This window comes from Dama dama, chromosome 18, assembly GCF_033118175.1.
Source record: "Dama dama isolate Ldn47 chromosome 18, ASM3311817v1, whole genome shotgun sequence".
Classification (NCBI taxonomy): domain Eukaryota; kingdom Metazoa; phylum Chordata; class Mammalia; order Artiodactyla; family Cervidae; genus Dama; species Dama dama.
In genome coordinates this window covers 15,397,408-15,418,246 of record NC_083698.1, presented here as the reverse complement: position 1 = coordinate 15,418,246, position 20,839 = coordinate 15,397,408, and the positions used below count along the sequence as shown (strand labels likewise).

The 20,839-nt window shown below is 42.1% G+C and overlaps 1 protein-coding gene across 12 annotated transcripts in view; it reads left to right on the top strand.

Moving 5' to 3' along the window:
• ICA1 (islet cell autoantigen 1) overlaps positions 1-20,839 on the top strand; it is a 159,662-nt gene that overhangs the window by 32,586 nt on the left and 106,237 nt on the right. For all 12 annotated transcript variants that reach the window (XM_061164972.1, XM_061164971.1, XM_061164976.1 and 9 more), the window contains 2 exons: positions 4,109-4,232; positions 8,242-8,440. In XM_061164972.1, coding sequence (XP_061020955.1) covers positions 4,109-4,232; positions 8,242-8,440 — 323 coding nt within the window. The remainder of the gene's footprint in view (positions 1-4,108; positions 4,233-8,241; positions 8,441-20,839) is intronic.

Genomic DNA, 20,839 nt, shown 5'->3' with positions numbered 1-20,839 from the left:
AAGTCGAGAAAGACAGAGAAACCGTCACAGGTTAAAGACCAAACAGACTTGACAACTCAATGCAATGTGGGATCCTGGAACAGAAAAAGGACATTAATGGGAAAACTAGGAAAATCCACTCAGATTGTGGTTTAAATAGTACTGCTGTATCAGTGGTATTTTCCTAATTTTGGTCAGTGTACAACGGTTATATGAATTTCCCTGGTGGCTCAATGGTGAAGAATCTACCTGCCAATCCAGGAGATACGGTTTCAATCCTGGGTCGGGAAGATCCCCTAGAGAAAGACATGCAACCCACTCTAGTATTCTTGCTAGGCAAATCCCATGAACGGAGGAGCCTGGCAGGCTACAGTCTATGGGGTCACAAAGAGTTGGACATGACTTAGCAACTAAACAACCACAATATCAACCATGGTTATGTATGCTGCTAATGTTAGGGGAAGAAGGATATGAGGAAACTCTGTATCCTATTTACAGTTTTCCTATCAGTCTAAAATTATTTCAAAATTAAGGTTTTTTTTTTTTTTAAGTACATTGGATCATATTGTTCCTCTGCTGAGAAGCCTCCAGTAGCACTTAATGTAAGATGTACACCTCCATACCACGGGTTACAAATTCCTACTGGATCTGACCCAGCTCACCTCTCCAGCCACTTTTGCTCTTACACACCACGTGACCTGAGGACTTTTGCACTCAGCACTTATTCCATCTGGGGTGTCCCTACCCTCATTGTCTCAAGTGGCCCCTTATCTCAGAGCTCAGCTTATCGTTCTCCTGCTCAGAGACACCTTGCCTGACCACCCAGCCCAAAACAGTTACCTGTCCCTCTCTCTTACGCCCCATCCCCACCCCCCATCTTACCTGGCATTTTACTTTTTGTGTGTTGAGTTTGAGTTTTGTACTTTTTATATTCTGCCTCCTAAGTTGCATCAGCAGGGTCCTTGTGTGTCTCATCCATCTCTTTATTTCCAGTGGCTAGAACAGCACCTAGTACAATGAGATCATCTATAAATTTGTCCTAAGTGAATTAATGCTGCCAAGCTAATTGGTTTTATAGTTCTTTGGTTCCCTTTTCAGGGCACATCTGAAAATCTAATCAGCAATTAAATATGAATAGGTTTTTATTTGTCTCTGAATTAAGTCCTCGTTAAGTGAAACCTTGTAAGTAGAAACATTAAGAGTGATCTGATACCTGTGTTGCAGCTGAATTTTAGACTTTATAAATTTATTTCAGTATTTGGATTTTAAAATTGAATTTAAAGAATGAACATCCCTTCTTAGAAACTGGAGCCTGAGGCCCCTCAAACGTCCCACCACCCTCTGAGCAGCCCTGTCCCATTGATCAGAGTCTAGCTCTTAAAAGGAAGCCTGTCTGACACCCCAAGTTTAATCCTCAAGTGTGGAAAGTAGCCAAAACTGAATTCTCAAATGCTCCAACCTACTTAGGTTTGTAGAGCAAAGAGTACATTTCACCAGTCTTATAGTCCCTGGGCTGGGAAGATCCCCTGGAGAAGAGAATGGCACCCCACTCCAGTATTCTTGCCTGGAGAAGCCCATGGACAGAGGAGCCTGGCGGGCTACAGTCCATGGGGTCGCGGAGAATCGGACACTACTAAGCGACTAGCACTACTAACACACATAGTCATTTAGGGCCATGAATTGGTTTTCTTCCTGGCCTTGAGCTCGTGTGTTCATCTGTATGTGACTTGAGGCTTGAAGATGAAGAAGGTGGCAATAGCCTCACACTGTTGTAAGCAAAAATATGAAATTGTTCCTAATGGTGCAGTTGCATGAGTCCCACGTTAGTAAGTGGAAAGGAAGAAGAATGGAAGGTAGTAAAAAAAACAATAACACTTATAGGAATTTTTTAAAACCTAGAACCATGATATATATATAAGTATCAGATAAGCATGTAAAGTGAAGTAAAGTATACAGGGATAACAAGGCAAAAATTATAGTTAGTTCAGTTTCACAAGCATTTAATTAATGCCCTGAATAAGACTTTTCTGCTCCACCTTGGGAACCCATCGTTTGGATGAGGTCCCTGTCGAGAAAGCTGGGATTCTCATGGGAAAAATAGACACGTGCCCACCCACAGACACTCCAGGGCCAGGTGCCAAGAGGGTGCTGCTATCACAGAGGAGGGGTCACCCGCTTCACAGAGGAAGTAGCTTTTGAGCAAGGCTTTGGCCAATGCACTTGATTTTGAGAAAACAGAAGAGGAAAAAGGGTAGTCGTTCACCATCAGGAAAAACCTCTTCTCCGTAGAATGTTGACCATAAACTGCAGTCACAGGTTAACAGGGAAGCATTAGCAGCTTCAACATTCACCCTTGGGTTACTGGTTCCTGGCTAATGTCTTCTAGTTATTGCTGGGGACATTGTGTTAGGGGTGGGGTGCATCCTGAAAGAGGTCTGGATTGTTCATGAAAACGGACAAGAATCCTGGTGGCATTTAGAATACATTTTTAGAGACAAGTGATTGGAAAATGCATCAATACAAAGATGTGAAATGAGAGTAATGTTCAAAGCACATCCCTATCAAAAGCTGTGCTTAGAGAAAAAAGCATTCAAAGAAGCTCAGTGTCACTGCTTGCCTGTGGCTCATCTGTCAGTGAGAGTGTATTCAGACCAGTGGCTGCAAAACAGCGCATACATCCATGGTGTGGGTGCACCACATTGATTAAGTCAGTCCCCATGGTAGAGAGAGAGAGAGTGTCTTGCTATTGTAAATAACTGTGCTATGATTATATCTATATATATATATATATAGATATCTTTGTGCCCATTTTACTACTTCCTCAGGATGTACTCCTATCAGAAGTACAATGTCAAAAGATAGATACAATTTTGACTTTAAAAAAATGTTTTTTAGAGATTCTTTAAAAAAAAAAAAAGAAAGAAAGAAAATCTGTGCTTTATTTTGTTTGTCAGTTGTTTGGCCATACCTTGTAGCCTGTGGGATCTCAGTTCCCTGACCAGGGATCGAACCCACACCCCCTGCATTGACAGCGCAGAGTCCCAACCACTGGACTGCCAGGGAAGACCCGCAATTCTGACTTAAATATTTACGGCCAGATCAGTCAGTAGAGGGCTTGTAGCAGCCCCTCTCATATCAGTAGTGCCCTCCGAGGTTGTCTTTAAAAACAAGGCCAGATGCACACAAATATTGAATCACTTTGATTGTACACCTGAAACCAATACAATATGTCAGTTATACCTCCGTTTTATGTTTACAAACTGTGAGGTCAAAGTTAGGCATAACCGATTCAGATTTGATTCCAGCTCTGCATTTTAAAAATCCGCCAAGTCATCAGCCTGATTACCTGCTGCTAAGTCGCTTCAGTCGTGAAGCGACCTCGTAGAGGGCAGCCCACCAGGCTCCCCCGTCCCTGGGATTCTCCAGGCAAGAACACTGGAGCGGGTTGCCATTTCCTTCTCCAAGGCATGAAACTGAAAAATGAAAGTGAAGTCGTTCAGTTGTGTCTGACTCTTAGTGACCCCATGGACTGCAGCCCACCAGGCTCCTCCATCCATGGGATTTTCCAGGCAAGAGTACTGGAGTGGGGTGCCATTGCCTTCTCCAGCCTGATTACCCACATACCCTCTATCTCCACCCCCCTCTTCCCACCAAATACTTGTGCCACAGATAAGATATTTGAATTGCTGTATAATCAAGTGGAATGTTATTCAGAAGGCAGAGATCGAAAGGCCAGCAAGAGGGTATAAAAGGAGGAAACGGGCCCCACAGGCAGCCACAGAAGATTCCCACAGTCATACTCCACAACCCAACTTTTTCATTTCAGCCCAGAGCAGTACATTATTGGCTCGCTTTTCAGGATAGAGGTCATTTTCTGGTTCTGGTTACAGGGCAGCAAACGTACTGACAGATGTGCTGAAGTGAATTTGATCTCTCATTTTGTCAGTAGAAGAACAGCATGAACGTTAAATGCAGGGGTGGGGGGCCTACCTCACAGCCTGCCACTTGGATTTAATTTCGTCTCGCCTTTGTCTCTAGAAGAGAGAGGACCTTGTGATTTGCCTCTTTCCTTTCCTCTGTGGTAAAAATGTTCATTGTTCATGGCTCCTTTCGCTCTTTTCTCCATCAGTCTTGTCTCAAGAAGAAAACGAACTGGGAAAATTTCTCCGGTCCCAAGGCTTCCAAGATAAAACCAGAGCGGGAAAAATGATGCAAGCGACAGGAAAGGCCCTCTGCTTTTCTTCCCAGCAAAGGTGTGTGGCCTTCAGTGGGGCTCTGCTGATGGCAATCGAGGGAGGGGGAGTCTCCTGAGAATCTGGGACCCACTCACTCATGAAGGGAACCTGCCCAGGGTCTTTAGAAGGCTCTTGTCTGAAATTGACGGCCTCCTCTGTTCACAGTTGTTAATCTGTATTCAACTCTAAGATAACATATATAATCTTTTTCCTTCCCTATTAATTTTGTAAAATGTTTTCATGTCTCTTCTGGTGTATAGTCATACACCAATCCTGTGAGTGCTGTCCTAGGCTTATAGTCTGACCTCCTGCGTTGTTTGTGGCAATCTGTCTGGGCCACTTCCAGCAGGAGCCTAATGAGACGGGGTGGAAGGGTTCGCTCACTGCTCTTGGGGGCAGTCGACTTGAGAGGGGTGCCCTTCAAGATGCTCTCTATAGTTTTGCTCAGTCGCTGGGGCAGCAGCATCAGCAGCCTCATTGGAGGAGAGCTTATTAGAAATGCAAAATCCACCCCCCAACCCCGGAACTGGTGAATCCATATCTACATTTTAATGGGTCCTCCAGTTGTTTTCCATATGCATTCAAGTTTGAGAAGCTCTGGGCCAGAGAGAATTGTGGTAAACCAGTGACTTTCCTTTTTAACACTCCTATGACTCATGTTCAGGGTCCATGTAGAATAAACAGGCGCCATTGCAGAGACACACTTGGTTTCTGAGGTGGTGACGTTCCTTCTCTCCTCCTCCTTCCCCAGTAACTAAGAAGCCCCCTTCCCCCAGCATCATTCACTAAGATTAGGCAAACTTTATACCGAAATGTTACACCTAAATAAGGCTTGGGGGCAGTCTCCAAAAATATTCAGGCTACAAAAATTTCACTCACCCAGACTGCCCAACAAATTAACTGTCTCTTGTTAATTTCTCCTTACTGCCTTTCTCTCACAGTGGCCCAGGAGCAGACCCTCACCTGTCCCTAGGAAGACCCAAGAAAGCTGGGGTAGAAAAAGGAGGTCAACTGTGTCCATTTTTCAGTGGTCCCCCGTTATGGGCATTTTGGTTCTTTCTAATGACATTTGGACCCCAACTTTCATGGTTGAATGGAAAAATTTCCAAGAGTTCTCTACCTCAGCTTTTCAAGAAAAGTGTTTATAATCTTGAATTGTACCCTTTAGTCTTATTTATAACTATATTCCTTGTAAAAATAATACATCCTCATTCTAGGAAAATTTTAAAACAGGAAAAAACAAAGGGAGAAAATTACAAACAACTCAAATTTTGCAAATAGAGACTGACTCTTTTTTAACCCCTTGATACAGATACATTCAGTGCTTACATGCTTTCTGCAGTCTTACAAGGATCATTGATTCTTGAAAAACCTTTCATAAATTCTCATGTATATGGTTATCACTAATTTCAGTGGGAAGAATTCTTATACATACCTTCATGCTAAGATTAACATCCATTTATGGGAAAGAAACCAAATACTTGGACATAATCACTCTAAGAGTTACCATTACTGATCATATAACTTTATAACATTGCTATCCAATTATATAGTTTCATACTTATGTAGCAAGCTATCTCAGAAAGCATATGGCACCTTAAGTTCATATAGTCTACCTTTGGATACAGACAAAAGCATTAAAGCAATGCAAATGATACTGGGAAGTATCATTACAATAAACCTGTACAGCATACAGCAAACTGCCCTGTATCCATAAATTAATGTGGCTTGCCCAGTGTTGCAACTTGAAAGATGGCCTCCTACAAGATGGCTCTGATGCCATGATACTCAAGTGCTCACCAGGCACATGAACTCGAAACGAGTGCTCTGCACAGTGAAGAAAGAAGGATGATGTAAACTCTCATAAAGTCAAATTCTCAAACCTCAAATGGACATAACTCGGGATTTGCCAGAATATATTTTTAATGTAAACAGCATTATACCACATAATTTTGTATAGTACTGCATACTGATTATTTAGCAAATTGGTTTCTGACCAAATAATCCTGCTTTTTATGTCCATATATACATTTTATAAAACATCCATAACACAGTATTTCATCATCTGGGCATGTCATAATGCATTTATCCCAGGCCCTCTGTCCACTCTGTGTCATTTGTACCTTTTCCTACTAAAGAATAAACATCTTTGGACTAGACTTTTAGGTATTCTACTGATTATTCTCATTGGGTCGATTTTAATGAATGGAAACATGGGCTGGTCTTTCACTGAAGCTTGACATTTCCAGTTATTGAATTTTTTCTTGGTCTAGACTCAGTCCCTTGTACCACAAGTGAATGGGTTTTCACCTTTCTGATTTTATGTGAAGCAAGTTACAGGAAAAAATGATGTGACTTTACACACCTTTTTCTTTTCTTCAAGATATTAACATCTATCATCATGTCATTACATCCTCACAGGTTTCTAACTTTACAATAGTCCAAGAAATGGAGACTATTTTATTCACAAGACTCTGTATCAGCCAGTTTTGTAAAGCTGACAAATTCTAAAAGCAGAGACAGAAGAGAGCAGAAATGAACGGGATCGTTAGAGGGACAGCTGAGGGCTCTTTCTTTAAATAGGAGTCTCCAATTTTATAAACCTTCACCCCGGCATTAGTTTTACTCACTTTATTTGGTAGTCATTGCTACATCAGCCCATTCAGTTTGATGAAAAGTAAGTATTAAGTTTAATCCAGTGGTGATAAAACACAAGCTTACTTTATGGCACAACAATACGTCTTTGAAAACAGCCCACATCATCTAGGTAGGCTGATGTGAGCCAGCTATTTTTAGAGAAGTGCTGAATATTTAATAAGGATGCTTTACAGACGAGGAAAACTGGAGAAAATAGTAAAGGGAATCTTTTTTCTTTTGAATAGTTTGTTGTCCCATCTATAATCTTAGAGTGCTGTGTACATGTGAGGCACTGTGATGTTGATGGAACTGCCAAGAGCTGACTTCAGCTCACTGACATCATTATTCCCTTCAGCTTAACAAGTCTGCCCTGAAATTGAGATGTAAATACTAATCTTTTATTTTTTTAACCTATGCCCTGCAACTTCATGGAGACGACTGTATTTTAAGTGTATAATTCATCTGACATTACTCATTTTGAGGAGGAAGATGGAAGAAGCAGTATCCTCCTCCCCCTCCCAAATAAATATTTTATCCAAATTTTGATATGCGTCCTGGGTAGGGAAGATCCCCTGGAGGAGGGCATGGCAACCCACTTCAGTAATCTTGCCTGGAGAATCCCATGGACAGAGCAGCCTCATGGGCTACAGTCCATAGCGTCGCAGAGTTGGACACGACTGAAGTGACTAAGCACACAAACATTTTTTTGCTGAATAAACGGTGGTATGTTACGAACAATATTACATTATTTTATACTCACTTTGTTGTATCATATACATGCATTTCTGATACAGTATCCTTAAGTTTTCTAAAATGAGAATCAAATCACATGACGTATCTGAACGCGCCCAGCAGAGTAGACCCTCAGTAAATGTACTTTTCCCCTTCCTAGACCATTCCTAGACCTTGTCCTTCATTCTCTGTGACTACTGAAGCAAAGAGCAGACGCCCTGGCCTTCACAGAGTGATCCAGAATGACCTCATCATGCCCATGCCCATCCCTTCTCAAAGGGCCAGGCTTCAGGGAGGCAGAAGGCAGGGAGTGGCCAAGGGCAGAAACGGGAAATGGTCATTCCTTGGTGTTCCTCTGTGAACAAAAGATGGGTTCCAGCTTTAAATTACTCTGCCCAGGCATGAGACCAACCCCAATAATACAGATGGAGAGACTCCCCAGAGATACCGTTAAGTAACAGGAATTAGCTTGGATAACCGTCTCCTGGTTGACTTAGAAGCTACATGCATTTCAGTTTCTATGTCTGCAGATATTTCTGCAGCCTGGAGTATGTTTCACACACTGTTCTAACTCATGAATTTAAGATCGGTAAGTTGTCAAGGATTCAGATTGCTGGCCCTCTCGGTTTCAAGACTGTGGCCTTCCCCTCTGGTCTAGGTTGGCTCTGAGAAACCCTCTGTGCCGCTTTCACCAAGAAGTGGAGACTTTCCGGCACAGGGCCATCTCCGACACCTGGCTGACGGTGAACCGCATGGAGCAGTGCCGGACTGAATACCGAGGGGCGTTACTGTGGATGAAGGACGTGTCCCAGGAGCTTGATCCAGACCTCTGCAAGCAGATGGAGAAGTTCAGGAAGGTAGGAGATTTCATGAGGGTTCCCGAAACGGGTACCTGCTGGAAGGTAATGAGACGTGAGTGATTTGAGTCCCCCTAGTGAAGAAGACGTAACTCAGAACACCAAGGAGACAATTAATCATCGCTGGTGTCTCTGTATGTGACAGAATACCAATTAATGTGATATATAATTCTCTAAGGATAAGATAGAAGAGACAGCTGGAAATTGCTGGGATTTAGTAACTGATTTTAATTGAAGTCAGATTTTCATATAATGTGCACTTTTTTGTAAGTCTGTCACTTCTAAATGCTTTTTCATGCATAACTGAAAATCAAGATTAGATCAAATGAAACTGGAAGGTGAGAACAGACTACTGGGGAAATCTTTTTTAATTGCTAATGAATATTGAAATTAATAGAATAATAATGTTCCTTTGTTTGATGAGAAGGTTTGGAAGCAGTGGGGTTGACTTGTAGGATTAAATAACGTGGCATTGACTCCATCTGCAGCAGACCCTTCACATATTTGTATGAGCAAAATAGGTAGCTGAGGAGATGGCTATGTTCTTAAATTTCTCTGAAATGAATGGTGAGCAGCAGAGGGACAATGTTTCATTGGTGTTTAGTGTCCCAAGTCGATTTAGCTCTTTGGAGATTGGTCATGCAAGGATATGTTACACCACTAGGTGGCAGTCATACACTGAATATTTATGAAAATACAGAGAGATTTTTTGTTGTGTATAATCTTGGTAGGTCTTTGTTTGATCTACTTAGGTATATTTCAGGATATGAAAGACAACAAAAATCTAGCAAATGTTAGATTTGACATAATATTGTGTCAATTGTCTTACTCATTTCAACTGATCCATTTGTAATTGTGATATTGCTTAAAATCCCTAGATTTCTAAGTACATCACTGCAGAGCAGTGGATGGGAAACCTTTCTGGTGTGTAGGAGGTTAGATGGTGGGGGAGGGGAGACGGGGGGATATATGGGGCGAGGGAAAAGAGGAACCTTCTGTTGCTTAAGAATAGGGTCACCAAATGTTGACCCAGGTATTAGATTGACAAAAATCCTTTTAAAAGGCAAGTTTTACTGTGGTTTGTCATTTGGAATCCCTCTTTATGAAGGGACTCAGAGACCATTTTCTTTCTGATCATAGATGACATTAGTGTTTTCTCAGTAGCCAGTTTCTCAATAAGACAAGTTTCTGAGCTCATGGAAAATCAGACCTGAAAAGTTCTTTAAAGATGAGTTAGTGAAAGAGAAAACCAAGGCCCCAAAATAGTAAATAAAACTTTCCAACAGTTGATAGCTAGATGTTGGAGAGCCCAGGCTACATTTGAAATTTCCTGGCTTTTTAATCAGGCTGGTGATTTGGTTTGTCTTTGACATTTTATTTGGAGATTGGAAGAGGATGGAGTGGAGAGGTGAAAAAGGAAACAAAAACCCCAACATTATCTGCAGGGTGCAAACCAGTCACTATATTTACTACCTCCTTTAAGCCTCAAAATAACCAAGACACAGACTTAATTTTACAGAGGAGGAAAGTGATACCTAAGTAACTAGTACGGGATCAATGAAATGACAGGAAAATGAAAAATCAGAATCCTAGAAAATATGCATCATCGTTTCTTTAAGAGGAGAATAAAGGGGAGTTAAACAGCATACCTAAGATTGACAAAGGCATTTTCATAGTTACAACCCTCCTGTGGTTATTCATTCAGCATAAATTTACTGAGCACTTTCTGTGTGCCAGGTAATAAACGTAAAATTATTCTGGAAGGCAGAAGAATTTTCATGTGAGATTGTATTTGTTCAGTTTTGTTACGAAGGGTGGTTACTAGCTGTGTAAGGATGAAATAAACCAAGAACGCTTTGTCATTGGTTTGAATGTCGAAACATTACCCACTCTCTAGCGTCATCTATCTGTTGATTTTGGAAAATATAGGTTTTTTTTTTAATTCTTTGCCATGCAGAAGTAGCTGAAGCAATGCCTTCCTCCACAATCCTGTGTGTGCTGGATTTAATTTAATAGCTGAACCTGGTGTAGTTAGAATTTTGGGAAAGAATTTTTTCTTTTTTTAAAGGGAGTCTGTATGCAAGTGTATACTTGATTAGACTAGCCTCTCCATGAGGATAGGAACCAGTTTAGTTCTCTTTACTAACAATTCCCAGGCCAGCCCAGTGTGTGACTCTAGTTAGCACCCATATCATGGCCAGATGCCAGCCGTGCCATTTGCATGCCAGATTCATGCCTTCTCACACCTGCAGAGCCTTCCCACCCCGTGTAACTGACTTTATAATGTTTGGGGAATTGACATATATGGTTTTGCAAGTAAGAAGTAGCACTATGGGTTTGTGGCTTGCTGCCCTCTTCGGAATGAATTTAAAGTGTGGAGGTTGCTGTTCGCTTGGAGTTCATAACATGAATCTTAACTTGGAGCCAGCCTTAGTGTTTTGTCCCAGCGGGATTCCGTTTTAAACAGAGTCTCCATTTATCTCTCCGGGAAAGAGTTACCGAAAGGCATTTCTGAGTCCCCTGCAAGAGTAGGAGTCACTGTGTGTGTTGAGGGTGGGGGGGGGCGGTTAATTTCCTCAGAGCCAGCTGCCTGCTTCCCCCTTTTTTTTTTGGAGTTATTTGTGGGTTTTTTTAAATTTCTTTTTAATTGGAGGATAATTGCTTTACAATCTTCTTCACATTTTAGCTGATGAATCCTGAATTAAATTCTATTCTTTGATTTCATACTTTCTGAGGAAACAAAATTCTAATTCATACCGCACAAGTGGGACCCCTCTGGTTGCAGTCTTTAGGGTACCTTCATATGTCTATTCATTCATCCAACAAATGATATTGAAGGCCACCTCATGCCAGACCATGTGCAGAGGGACACAGCGGTGAGTGAGCAGACACAAGGGCTGCCCTGTGTCCCAGGCAGTCACGTGGAGACAGAGCAAGTACACACGGTGTGGTAAGATGAGGTGAGCCCATGGTGTGGCGGGAACACCCCTGACCTGGCGGGCTTCCTGGAGGAAGTGGCATCTAAACCACCTGTGAAGGATGAGCCGGCGGGGGGCGGTGGGGAGGGGCGGGACTGCAGAACAGAGTCCCGGTCTGAGGAGGCAATGTGGACAAAGGCCTTTGGGTGAAAGGAAACAACACACTTCGCTCCTTTTAGGCCCCGGCAACCAGAGGATGAAAAGCGAAGTGGGGGTGGGTCATGGTCCTGGCAGGTAAGCAGACCACAGCAAAAGGGACATCTCCCTGAGGGCCGGGGAGAATGAAGGATGTTGAGAAGGGCAGACAAGTGATCCAACCTGTGCTCTCACAAGCCTGCTCAGATTCTAGTACGGAGCGGGAACTGGAAGTGCCCAAGCCTTGAGGCTGGGCGAGCCACAGACAAGACAGGGTGCCCAGGGAGCGAAGAGGGAAGTGGACCAGGGAGAAATGTCCTGTTCTGACCTCCACCAGACTCCACAGCAGCCCCACGGTTAATTACAGAGCTCTTCATTTTTTTTTTTAGAAACAAGCAGAATTTGTATAAATAAATTAATAGCGAGATCAAACGTACTTTCACTTCCAACTGAGGCTTTTTTCCCCTAGTGTTTTCGAGATGCTAAACAACTTTTTTTTTTTTAATGACACACAGTGAGCATGACTGACATGATGAATGAAAAACTTAAAATTAAACAAAGCAAATGATCCGTTTTCAGGCTGACACCCTTTGGGCACAGGGGCCTGGTGACAGAGCTCTGGGTGGCAATGTTAACAAGCATTTATGAAGTGCTGTCTTTGGGGAGGGAGACACAAGGTGGGAAAACCTGATGCCGGCCCTCAAGAACGACCCTGCTAGTCATCTGCTCCCTGTCAAAACTACCATGGTAAGCAAGACACCTGGAGAGTGGGGCCTCGTGGAGCTGTCTCCTAAAGACCAAATCATGGGAAATGGTGGATGCATTTCAATGGGTAGAGCTGGACTCCTGTTGGAAACCCCTCCTGACAGTGCAGTTCACCCCAGGAGGGAAATGGATGGGAGACAGGGCCACAAAGTATTTTATGAGCAGTTACAACGTGTGATATATGTGCCCTTTGAAGGCAGAGTAAAAGGGTATAACTTAAAAATAGAAGTCAGGTTCTTGTAGCAGATTACATCAGCTTAAGTTGTGAGCTCACACAAGAGCTTTTGCAGCCTGGTGCCCTTGAGAGAGTCCTCCTGTGGTCAATTAAGTGTCTTGTTTTTCTTGAAAGTCAGAAATGGGATAGAGGGTAATTATTCTAAATGGAATGAAAGCTGTGTTAGGTGTAAGAAAATAGTTCTGAATCCTCTAAAGAGATGAGATGGAAATGTCTATGCAGGCATTTGGATTAGCTGGAGTCCTTATAGACAAGGACAAGGGAACTGGCGTTTTAATGTGGGCCATTTATTAAATGTTTTAATGAAATCCTACAGCGTTCGTCTTGCATTTCATCACCATAATTCAAGAGGGTGTCGAAAAGGTATTGTAAAGAGGGTGGAAGATAACACACGGGTGTTCTCAGGCTTGTACCTATTTAAAGAGTGTTAGGTTTCGGAGAACTGTGAATTCACTGAAGTTGTATTATCAGAGGATATGTTACCATGAGAAGGTTTATTAACAAGTGGTGGTGGCTTAATAGGCATCGGGTGCAGGGGGAGACCTTTTAGGGCCATCCGTCAGTGGTGTCCCATGCCCTCACTGAAGGTTTGGGTCTGCAGAGCTTGGTGAAGGACTAGTAACAAGCAGTATTGACATCAGAAGGATTTTTCTTCCTGTGGACAAAGACTTGGGTTAATTAATTTGACAGTATCATTACTTACTGCTGAAATCATTGGTCTTTGTCAGAGGTCAGGCTCTTTCAGCAATTGAGGGCAGGTCCCATGGGATCTGGAGATGCCAAGTAATGCAGGCAAGTCACCGCTCAGCCATCTCCCCGTTCTGTGAGAAAGGCCTTTCCTTTCTGCCTGAGCCATCCAGCCTTTGGGCCTAAACCCAGCATTCTGCTTCTGTTCAGGGCCAACCTCAGGGCTCCACCCAACGAGTCATGTCGAGCGAGTGCTGGAAAATGTCAGGATTGGGTCCATGCGATAAGCCAGCACGAAGTGTCTATAAAGGCCCCACTCGGGAGCTTTGCCCAATTCGTACATAAAAGCAGAGGGAGCCCTATAATTCGAATGTTGATGCCGTTAATACTGTCCCAGAGGCCTCTGAGACTATCCTCAGTTGTTTTCATTCCTTTTTCTTTATTCTGTTCTTCAGCAGTTATTTCCACCATTCTGTCTTCCAGCTCACTTATCTATTCTTCTACCTCATGCGTGCTAAGTCACTTTAGTCATGTCCGACTCTTTGCGACCCCGTGGACTGTAGCCTGCCAGGCTCCTCTGTCCATGGGATTCTCCAGACAAGGATACTGGAGTGGGTTGCCATGCCCTTCTTTCTCCAGATCTTCTGCCTCAGTTATCCTCCAGTTAAGCGGATAAAAAAAAGAATAAAGATTATATTTACCCTTATACTATGAAAAAATAAAAAGAGTTCTTGTGAGGAAAAAAAAAGAAAGCAGAGGGAGGATTTGACCCCTTACCACCTGTCTCTTCTGGTTCTAAAATTCTCCGCACTGGCTTGAGCTCTTTGATGAGGTGAAAGTCCCTCCTATAAAACCAACACACGCTACCCTATCTGCTTCAGAGGCCCGCTTTCACTTGTTGCTTTTTGACGTGTGCTGTGTGTCTGTTTTGGGTCTTTAGCTAGGGTGCCTGTTTTCTGTGGTGCCCAGGAAAGCTCAGTCTAGCCGCTAGTCTCCATTCCCCGGGCTGCTGCTTCTTGATGTTGCCTCAACACTGTAGGAAATACACGCCGTGTTCACGTGGTGCAATGTGGAAAGGGTGACAGATGGTGATCCCCCCTTGCTTTCGTTTCTGAATTTCATGAGATATGAGGCCTTTGGGGCCCTGTGTGTCTTCATTGATTTTTCTCCACTGAACCTGAAGAGCAAAAATTAATTTCAGGGTTAGGCCAAGACCATTTGGAAAAGCAGGCACAAAGCAGCTAACTCTGGGGAAGCTGGGTGCTGGCTAACTGCTCCTAGCGGTTGGAAATAGGACAAAGGAGCATGACCTCCGAGTGGGGTGGCTCTTCGCCCTGGCCCCGCTCTGCCTCCACCCTTGGTGGAGGCCTGGATTGGGGTGATAAGCCAGTGGCGATTTCCCATTCACCCAAGCAGGCGCAGGTGCTGGCCGAGCACCAAGCTCTCTTCCAGCTGTAATATTTTTACTTTTCCCCTCAAATCATTAATCTCTGAAATGGTGAAGCCCATCGGCAGAGACGTATATGCACTGGAGCTGGGCGAACCCGACCTTTTGGGTCGCGTTTTCCTCTGACAAGCAAGTGGCGGTCTTGTTGAATTTGTGTCCCCTGGGTTGCTTCGGTTGTGTCTGACTCTTTGCGACCCCAAGGACCACAGCCCAGCAGGCTCTTCTGTGCTGGAATTTTCCTGGCAAGAGTGCTGGAATGCTGGACAAGGTTGCCGTGTCCCTTGCTGAGTTTACTTGGTCTTATTCCTGTTGCTTTAATCTTGGACTCTGGGGGTGGGAGGGGAAGGAGTATTTCACTCCTAATTTTTGGGTAGAGGAGCTCTTGGTGTTCACAGACTGTTAATATTTATCTCTTATTTAGATATTAATACTTCTGCAAGGGTCAGAAGCCTGTAGCCCATGGGTGGGCCGCCTAATTTTGCAAACGTTGTTTATTGTTAACACAACCATGCCTTCATTTATTTATTGTCTATGCCTGCTTTCACAATAGCATGGCAGGGTTGAGTGGTGGATGACAGAGACTGCAAAGCCAAAATATTTACATTCTGCCCCTTTACAGAAAAGTGTTTGCTGTCCCCTGATTCATCGGTACCTGCGGTACCTGTTGAGGATGGTTTTATGTCATAACATGGACCATCTTAACCATTTTTAAGTCTCCACCTCAGTCGTGTTAAGTATATGCACTTGTTGTATTCCAGATCTCCGAACTTTTCATCTCGAAAAACTGAAAACTCTATACCCATTGAACAGCCACCCTGCCTGAGCTCCCCCCTCCCCAAGCCACTGGTACCTATCATTCTGCTTTTTGTTTTTAGGACTCTGATTACTTTAGATTATCTCAAGTAAGTGGAATAATGCAGTATTTGTCTTTTTGTGACCAGCTTATTTCACTTGGCATGATGTCTTCAAGATTCATCCATGTCGTAGCATGTGGCAGGCTATCCTTCCTTCTTAAGGTTGAATGATACGCTGTTGTATGTACATTTTATTTATCTTTGTTTTTTTTTTAAATCATAGACACATTTGAGTTTCTTCCATCCTTTGGCTTCCCTGGTGATTCAGATGATAGAGAATCTGCCTGCAATGCAGGAAACCCACGTTCTCTGGGTCGGGAAGATCCCATGGAGAAGGGAGTGGCAACCCACTCTGGTATTCTTGCCTGGGAAATCCCATGGACAGAGCAGCAGACAAGTTGCAGTCCATGGCGTCACAAAGAGTCAGACACAGCTGAGCAACTAACACTTTGGCTATTGTAAATAAGGCTGCTATTAACATCAGTGTGCAAGTAACTCTTTAAGACCACACTTTGAACTCCAAAAGCATGATAAATATCTGGTTTTAGTGTTTCTTTTTAGTGTTTTATTTAATCCTGCCATTGAATAAAAATGAGACTCAGGCTATGCAAGCAAGGAGTCATTTGATTTTGATATTATCATCTTGGAAGATACTATCTACACATACTAATTCATTATTTATTAATTTCTACAAGAATCATAAATATTTCTATGATTTTTAAAAATAAACATATGTAATACCATAAAAGCTAATGTGTAGATTAGCTAAAGCTAGAGCTAGATTTTTTTTCCCCTCTGTCTTAAAAGAGGTATCAAATCTTTGCATGTGGCGTTTCTCTAACTGTTAGGGGGGAAAGCTTGCTAAACTCTCAAAATGGACTCTGGACACTAGTTCATTAACAAAGTGTGAACTGATCCAGTCCAAGATAGTTTTCCTTTTGCCAGGCTGTCTGGTTTTTCTTCCTAAGACTTAGATGTCTTGGATAGCATATGCAAGCCTGGTCTCAAGAATTTTATGGACGATAGTACACAAAACATACGAATTTTGCTGAGGACCATCAGGTTCCAGATCAAAATCTTATAACCATGGCTTTCTCAGTGCCTCAGTAGCTCGAATGTCTCAGATGGGTTCGTTATTTCCATGTTTCATCACATTGTGCTTTTGGTTGTGGGGGTCAGGGGGATGGCTGGTGCCCATGATACCCTCTCCCCTTCCCCAAAACACACGCTGTTCCATCTGCCTCTGTCTCCTTTCAGGAGCTCCTGGAGAAGGTGTCATTTTAGATTACAGTTTAATGGAAAATTACTGCATTCAGGTAGCATGGTATACTATTACTGTTGCTATAGTTTCAGTCTCCAGGCCTGTCATGTCTGCATATCCCTGTAGATTACTGTCTTCCTTTTGGTTAACAGCTCAAGTGTCATCTTTCCCAGCTATTCCTTATTCTCTCATGGTAAACTGGTTGCAGTTTTTACCACCATCTTCAAGAATTTTGTATAAAAGAAGACTGTTGCACCTTGCTGGATTAACTTAGCACCCTCTTTTTAAATGTTTCTGCTTTGGGGATCTATTCCACTATGATATTATTTTTATTTTACAAAATGGTGGTTTTCTTAGACACACAAAATGGAATGAGGATTTTATTTAATCTCAAACAGCAGTAATATATCTGCTATTTCCTGAGTGCCAATAGCTTTACAGTCCTGTAAGATACTTTTATTAGAGTTAAAGCGATTTTCAAATACATTCTTCTTTCCAACCAGACTTTTCTGTGATAGAAGAACATAATGATTTGATGGTTGTCTACATTGTCACTTTTAAATCAGACTGGATTTATAAATTGGCTATGGAGAGTTAGTATTTCAGAAAAAAAGCTCTGAATCATAATTGCTTTATGAAAAAACAAACAAGCAAACTTGGATTCTGTGTTAGTTTGTCATCAAGGGATATTGAAAGAATCTGAAAACCAATTTTTAAATGATTAAATTGTTTTTGTGAGCCCCCTAACAAAGCATCCCTGACGAGATTCATCCAAGCAGTGCTGGCCTCATAGTGGAGTCATAGACGTTCAGTGGTTACAGAGGTCTTCCTGTCTGCCAGTGAAACTCATCTTCATCTCAATTCCAAATCCATCCATACATTAGTGTTCGAACTATCACAAGAATGAGTCCATTGAAAACGTGTTTTCCATTCACAGCTCTGAGATTTAAAAAAAGAAAAAGCTATCTGTGATTCTTTGGTCTCCAGGGAACAGATACAATTTTAATCTCAGGGAAATTAGCCAAGGAGGTCTATATATGACCCAGTGTATGACCTGAGCATGGTTGCTCTGCTCGCTAAATCATGTAAGATGCAACTCACTCCTTTCAGAAGACTTCCTTTTACCTCCCTTAATGAGTTTTTGGTAAAAGTAAAACCTTAAAAGAAAGCATCAACGTATGTGTGCTTACCCTTCTAGCATAAACTTTTCAGGACAATTCCAGGTAGAAGAATATTATCCCCCAAGTGAAAAAATTCCATTTCCTGTTCAACAATTATCCCACACTTAATCATCACACAAGATAAATGAAACTCATATATAGGAGCCCTAAAATCTCTTACACTGGCCAATTTTACATGGACTCAGGGCGCCCTAAGAAGAAGCAGGCCCTTGAAAGGCCATATGTATAACTTTGAAATGAAATTCCCACATGCATTAATCAGGCTTCTGTTGTTCTCATCAAATGAAATATGATTTTCGGGCTTGGTAACACTTCACAGTTGATTGGCTCTTTCTATCCAGCGACCCATCTATCTGTCCATCCATCTATTTAAATTCACTCCCCAGCTGTGATTCTGAGACAACCATTGTCATTTAGATGCTGATTCCTGACTGTGGTTCTTCTGGTGACTGCTGACATTGGAATAAGGGATACCACTCAAGATAGATTAATTATATAAACAAATGAAGGATAGGAGTTTTTTTCTGCTTTGTTCTTTTAAATCTTTTTTTTCCCCTGGGCCTTTAGAGATGGGACTCTGCATTCTTAGGAGCAAAAATAGTTCATGGGTATTAGTTTATGTTCTGAGAGAGGTCCAGGCAAAGAGACTTGGGAAATACCCACATCTAGGGAGGAAGAACCATATGGAAAGCCCATAGATGCCTGTATGGGAAATAAATGAAGAAATTTCTCAAATTGAATGCTGAAAAGAAGTTAGCAGAGTTAAAATGTATTACATTTAGGATCTCATTCCCTTTCAATTTTTTTTTTTTATCTTAAATGAGGGAAAGAAAGAGACAGGAGGACCTGGCAATAGTAATTGCTTCTGAGGCAGGGGACTAGATTAGAGAGGAGAGGAGAGGAGATTAACAGAGATGAGAATGATGATGGAGTTATACTGTATTCCGTCTTGTGCCTTTTAAATTTTGTACTGTGTGCATATGTTATCCTTAAAATAATAATGTGTAAAAAATAATGAGAATAACTGAGACCAGAATGGGAACAGATAAGATTTGATAGAAGAAAGAAAGGGATAATGACAGAAAACTCACTTAGTTTGACAGAAATGAGGAGGGATTTTTAATTTGTTTTTCATAATAATAAAGGGAAGAGGGAAGACGTGTTAGAGGCAAAGATGGGAAGCTGACTTCCCAAGGTTATGTCATAGGGCAGCTGGATGGAGGAGGTTGGAGGATGAAGTCATTCTCGAAAGCCATCAGCAGGGAGAGTCATGTGAGGTGGTCAAGTCACTGAGGAATAAGACGATCAAAACCAGTGCCTGAGGGAAACCTACCAAAATCAAGAACAATGAGAATGTTTCTTTTAAAAGCCTTCGCTGTTCTAAGAGAACTAGAATAAGCAGAGTTGGGCTTCTCATCGGGTTGGGAAGAGATGAAGAAGCAGAAAGATAACTTTTTCCATTCTCCCTCAATTGCATCCCAGAAGAAATGCGTTCTGTGTTTTGCACCAAATAAGAACATAGAGAAAACTCTTTCCCAAAGAAGAATCCAAGGGAAAGAGGACTTCTCTTCCAGAGGGGATTATCTCCACATTTTCCACCCAGGCTGGGGCCTCTGAGTTGGGTTGCAGCATTGCAGCATCTATAGGTTGGTGTTGGATCTCTTACTTGGTGGGGGGCAGGGGGGAGGGAGTGGGGTTCTACTGGCTTTAATGACCTTTCCTGTGTTCTCCATCCACTTCTAATTCTCATTCACACTACTTAACAGGCTCAGACAAAATCTTCCCCTACAGCATCTCTGCACGCTTTTCTCTAAATCTAGCAATTTCATCAGTTCCTTTTTAATTGGTCATCTTCCAGGTTTTAGAAACTAAGAGTATTTATGCTCCTGTGAGCCCTAATTTTGTCATTAACATTTCTTAAGAAGTAATATCAGTTCTATAAATCCATCACATCCCTTTAGCTTCCTAGTATTTATTTATTCCTAGTTTATTTTTTAATACTCTCACAAAGGCCTTCTACTGCTCAAGTCTAGAGACAAATGGAAATATATGCAGATTCTAAACCACACATCTTTTTGTGCACATATTATGGCCTGGGCTCCCCCTCACACAGTATACATGTCAAAATCAGAAGTGCTGGGGAAGGCATAAGGACATAGTTGCTCCCCGGGCTTCCAGCGTCTGCAGAGCAGACTCAGGTTTCCCTGGAATTTTATCATGGTCACCATAAATCAAGTGTTTGAGAATAAAAAGTTGAAACACGTCTTTAATTTTAAAGCTTTCCATATCTTCCTCATCCAGGCCATGTAGGCGATACTTCCTCACCCTCCTTCCCCAAGCACTGCCAGGAAAAGCCAGTGATTTGTAAATTGAAGCTATGTCAGCGAAAGCTTTTATTGCTACTTATTATCTGGGCCTGTGTCTGCTTTTAATTTTAATTCTCTGCTGAAAGAACTAGCTTTGCCTTTAAAAATGTTTGCACGTCTTTTACTCTGTGATGAGAAGACAACAGCTAAAAGTAGTGATGTGAAGCCAGACAATGATTAGATATCTTAAGTTAGCCCCCTCTTCCCCATCCATAGTATATTTTAGGTTTGGAGCAAAACCTCTTGTATTCTGTATCGACCTACTTGTCCCTCTTCTCTCCTGGCATGTCCCCATTTCCCCCGCCATTCGGCAGTTTCAGCTAATAAATCATCTAAGTAAAGTAGACATTAAGAAATGGATGTTATGAAAGAGGGTTTTGAAAATGAAGATTTGATCAACTTTTTCAATTATTCTTTAATCAAGAAAATAAGAGTAGCCCATTTTAAGAGAATGTTAAACACAAGTTGTGTGGAAGTCAAAGCACTGCTC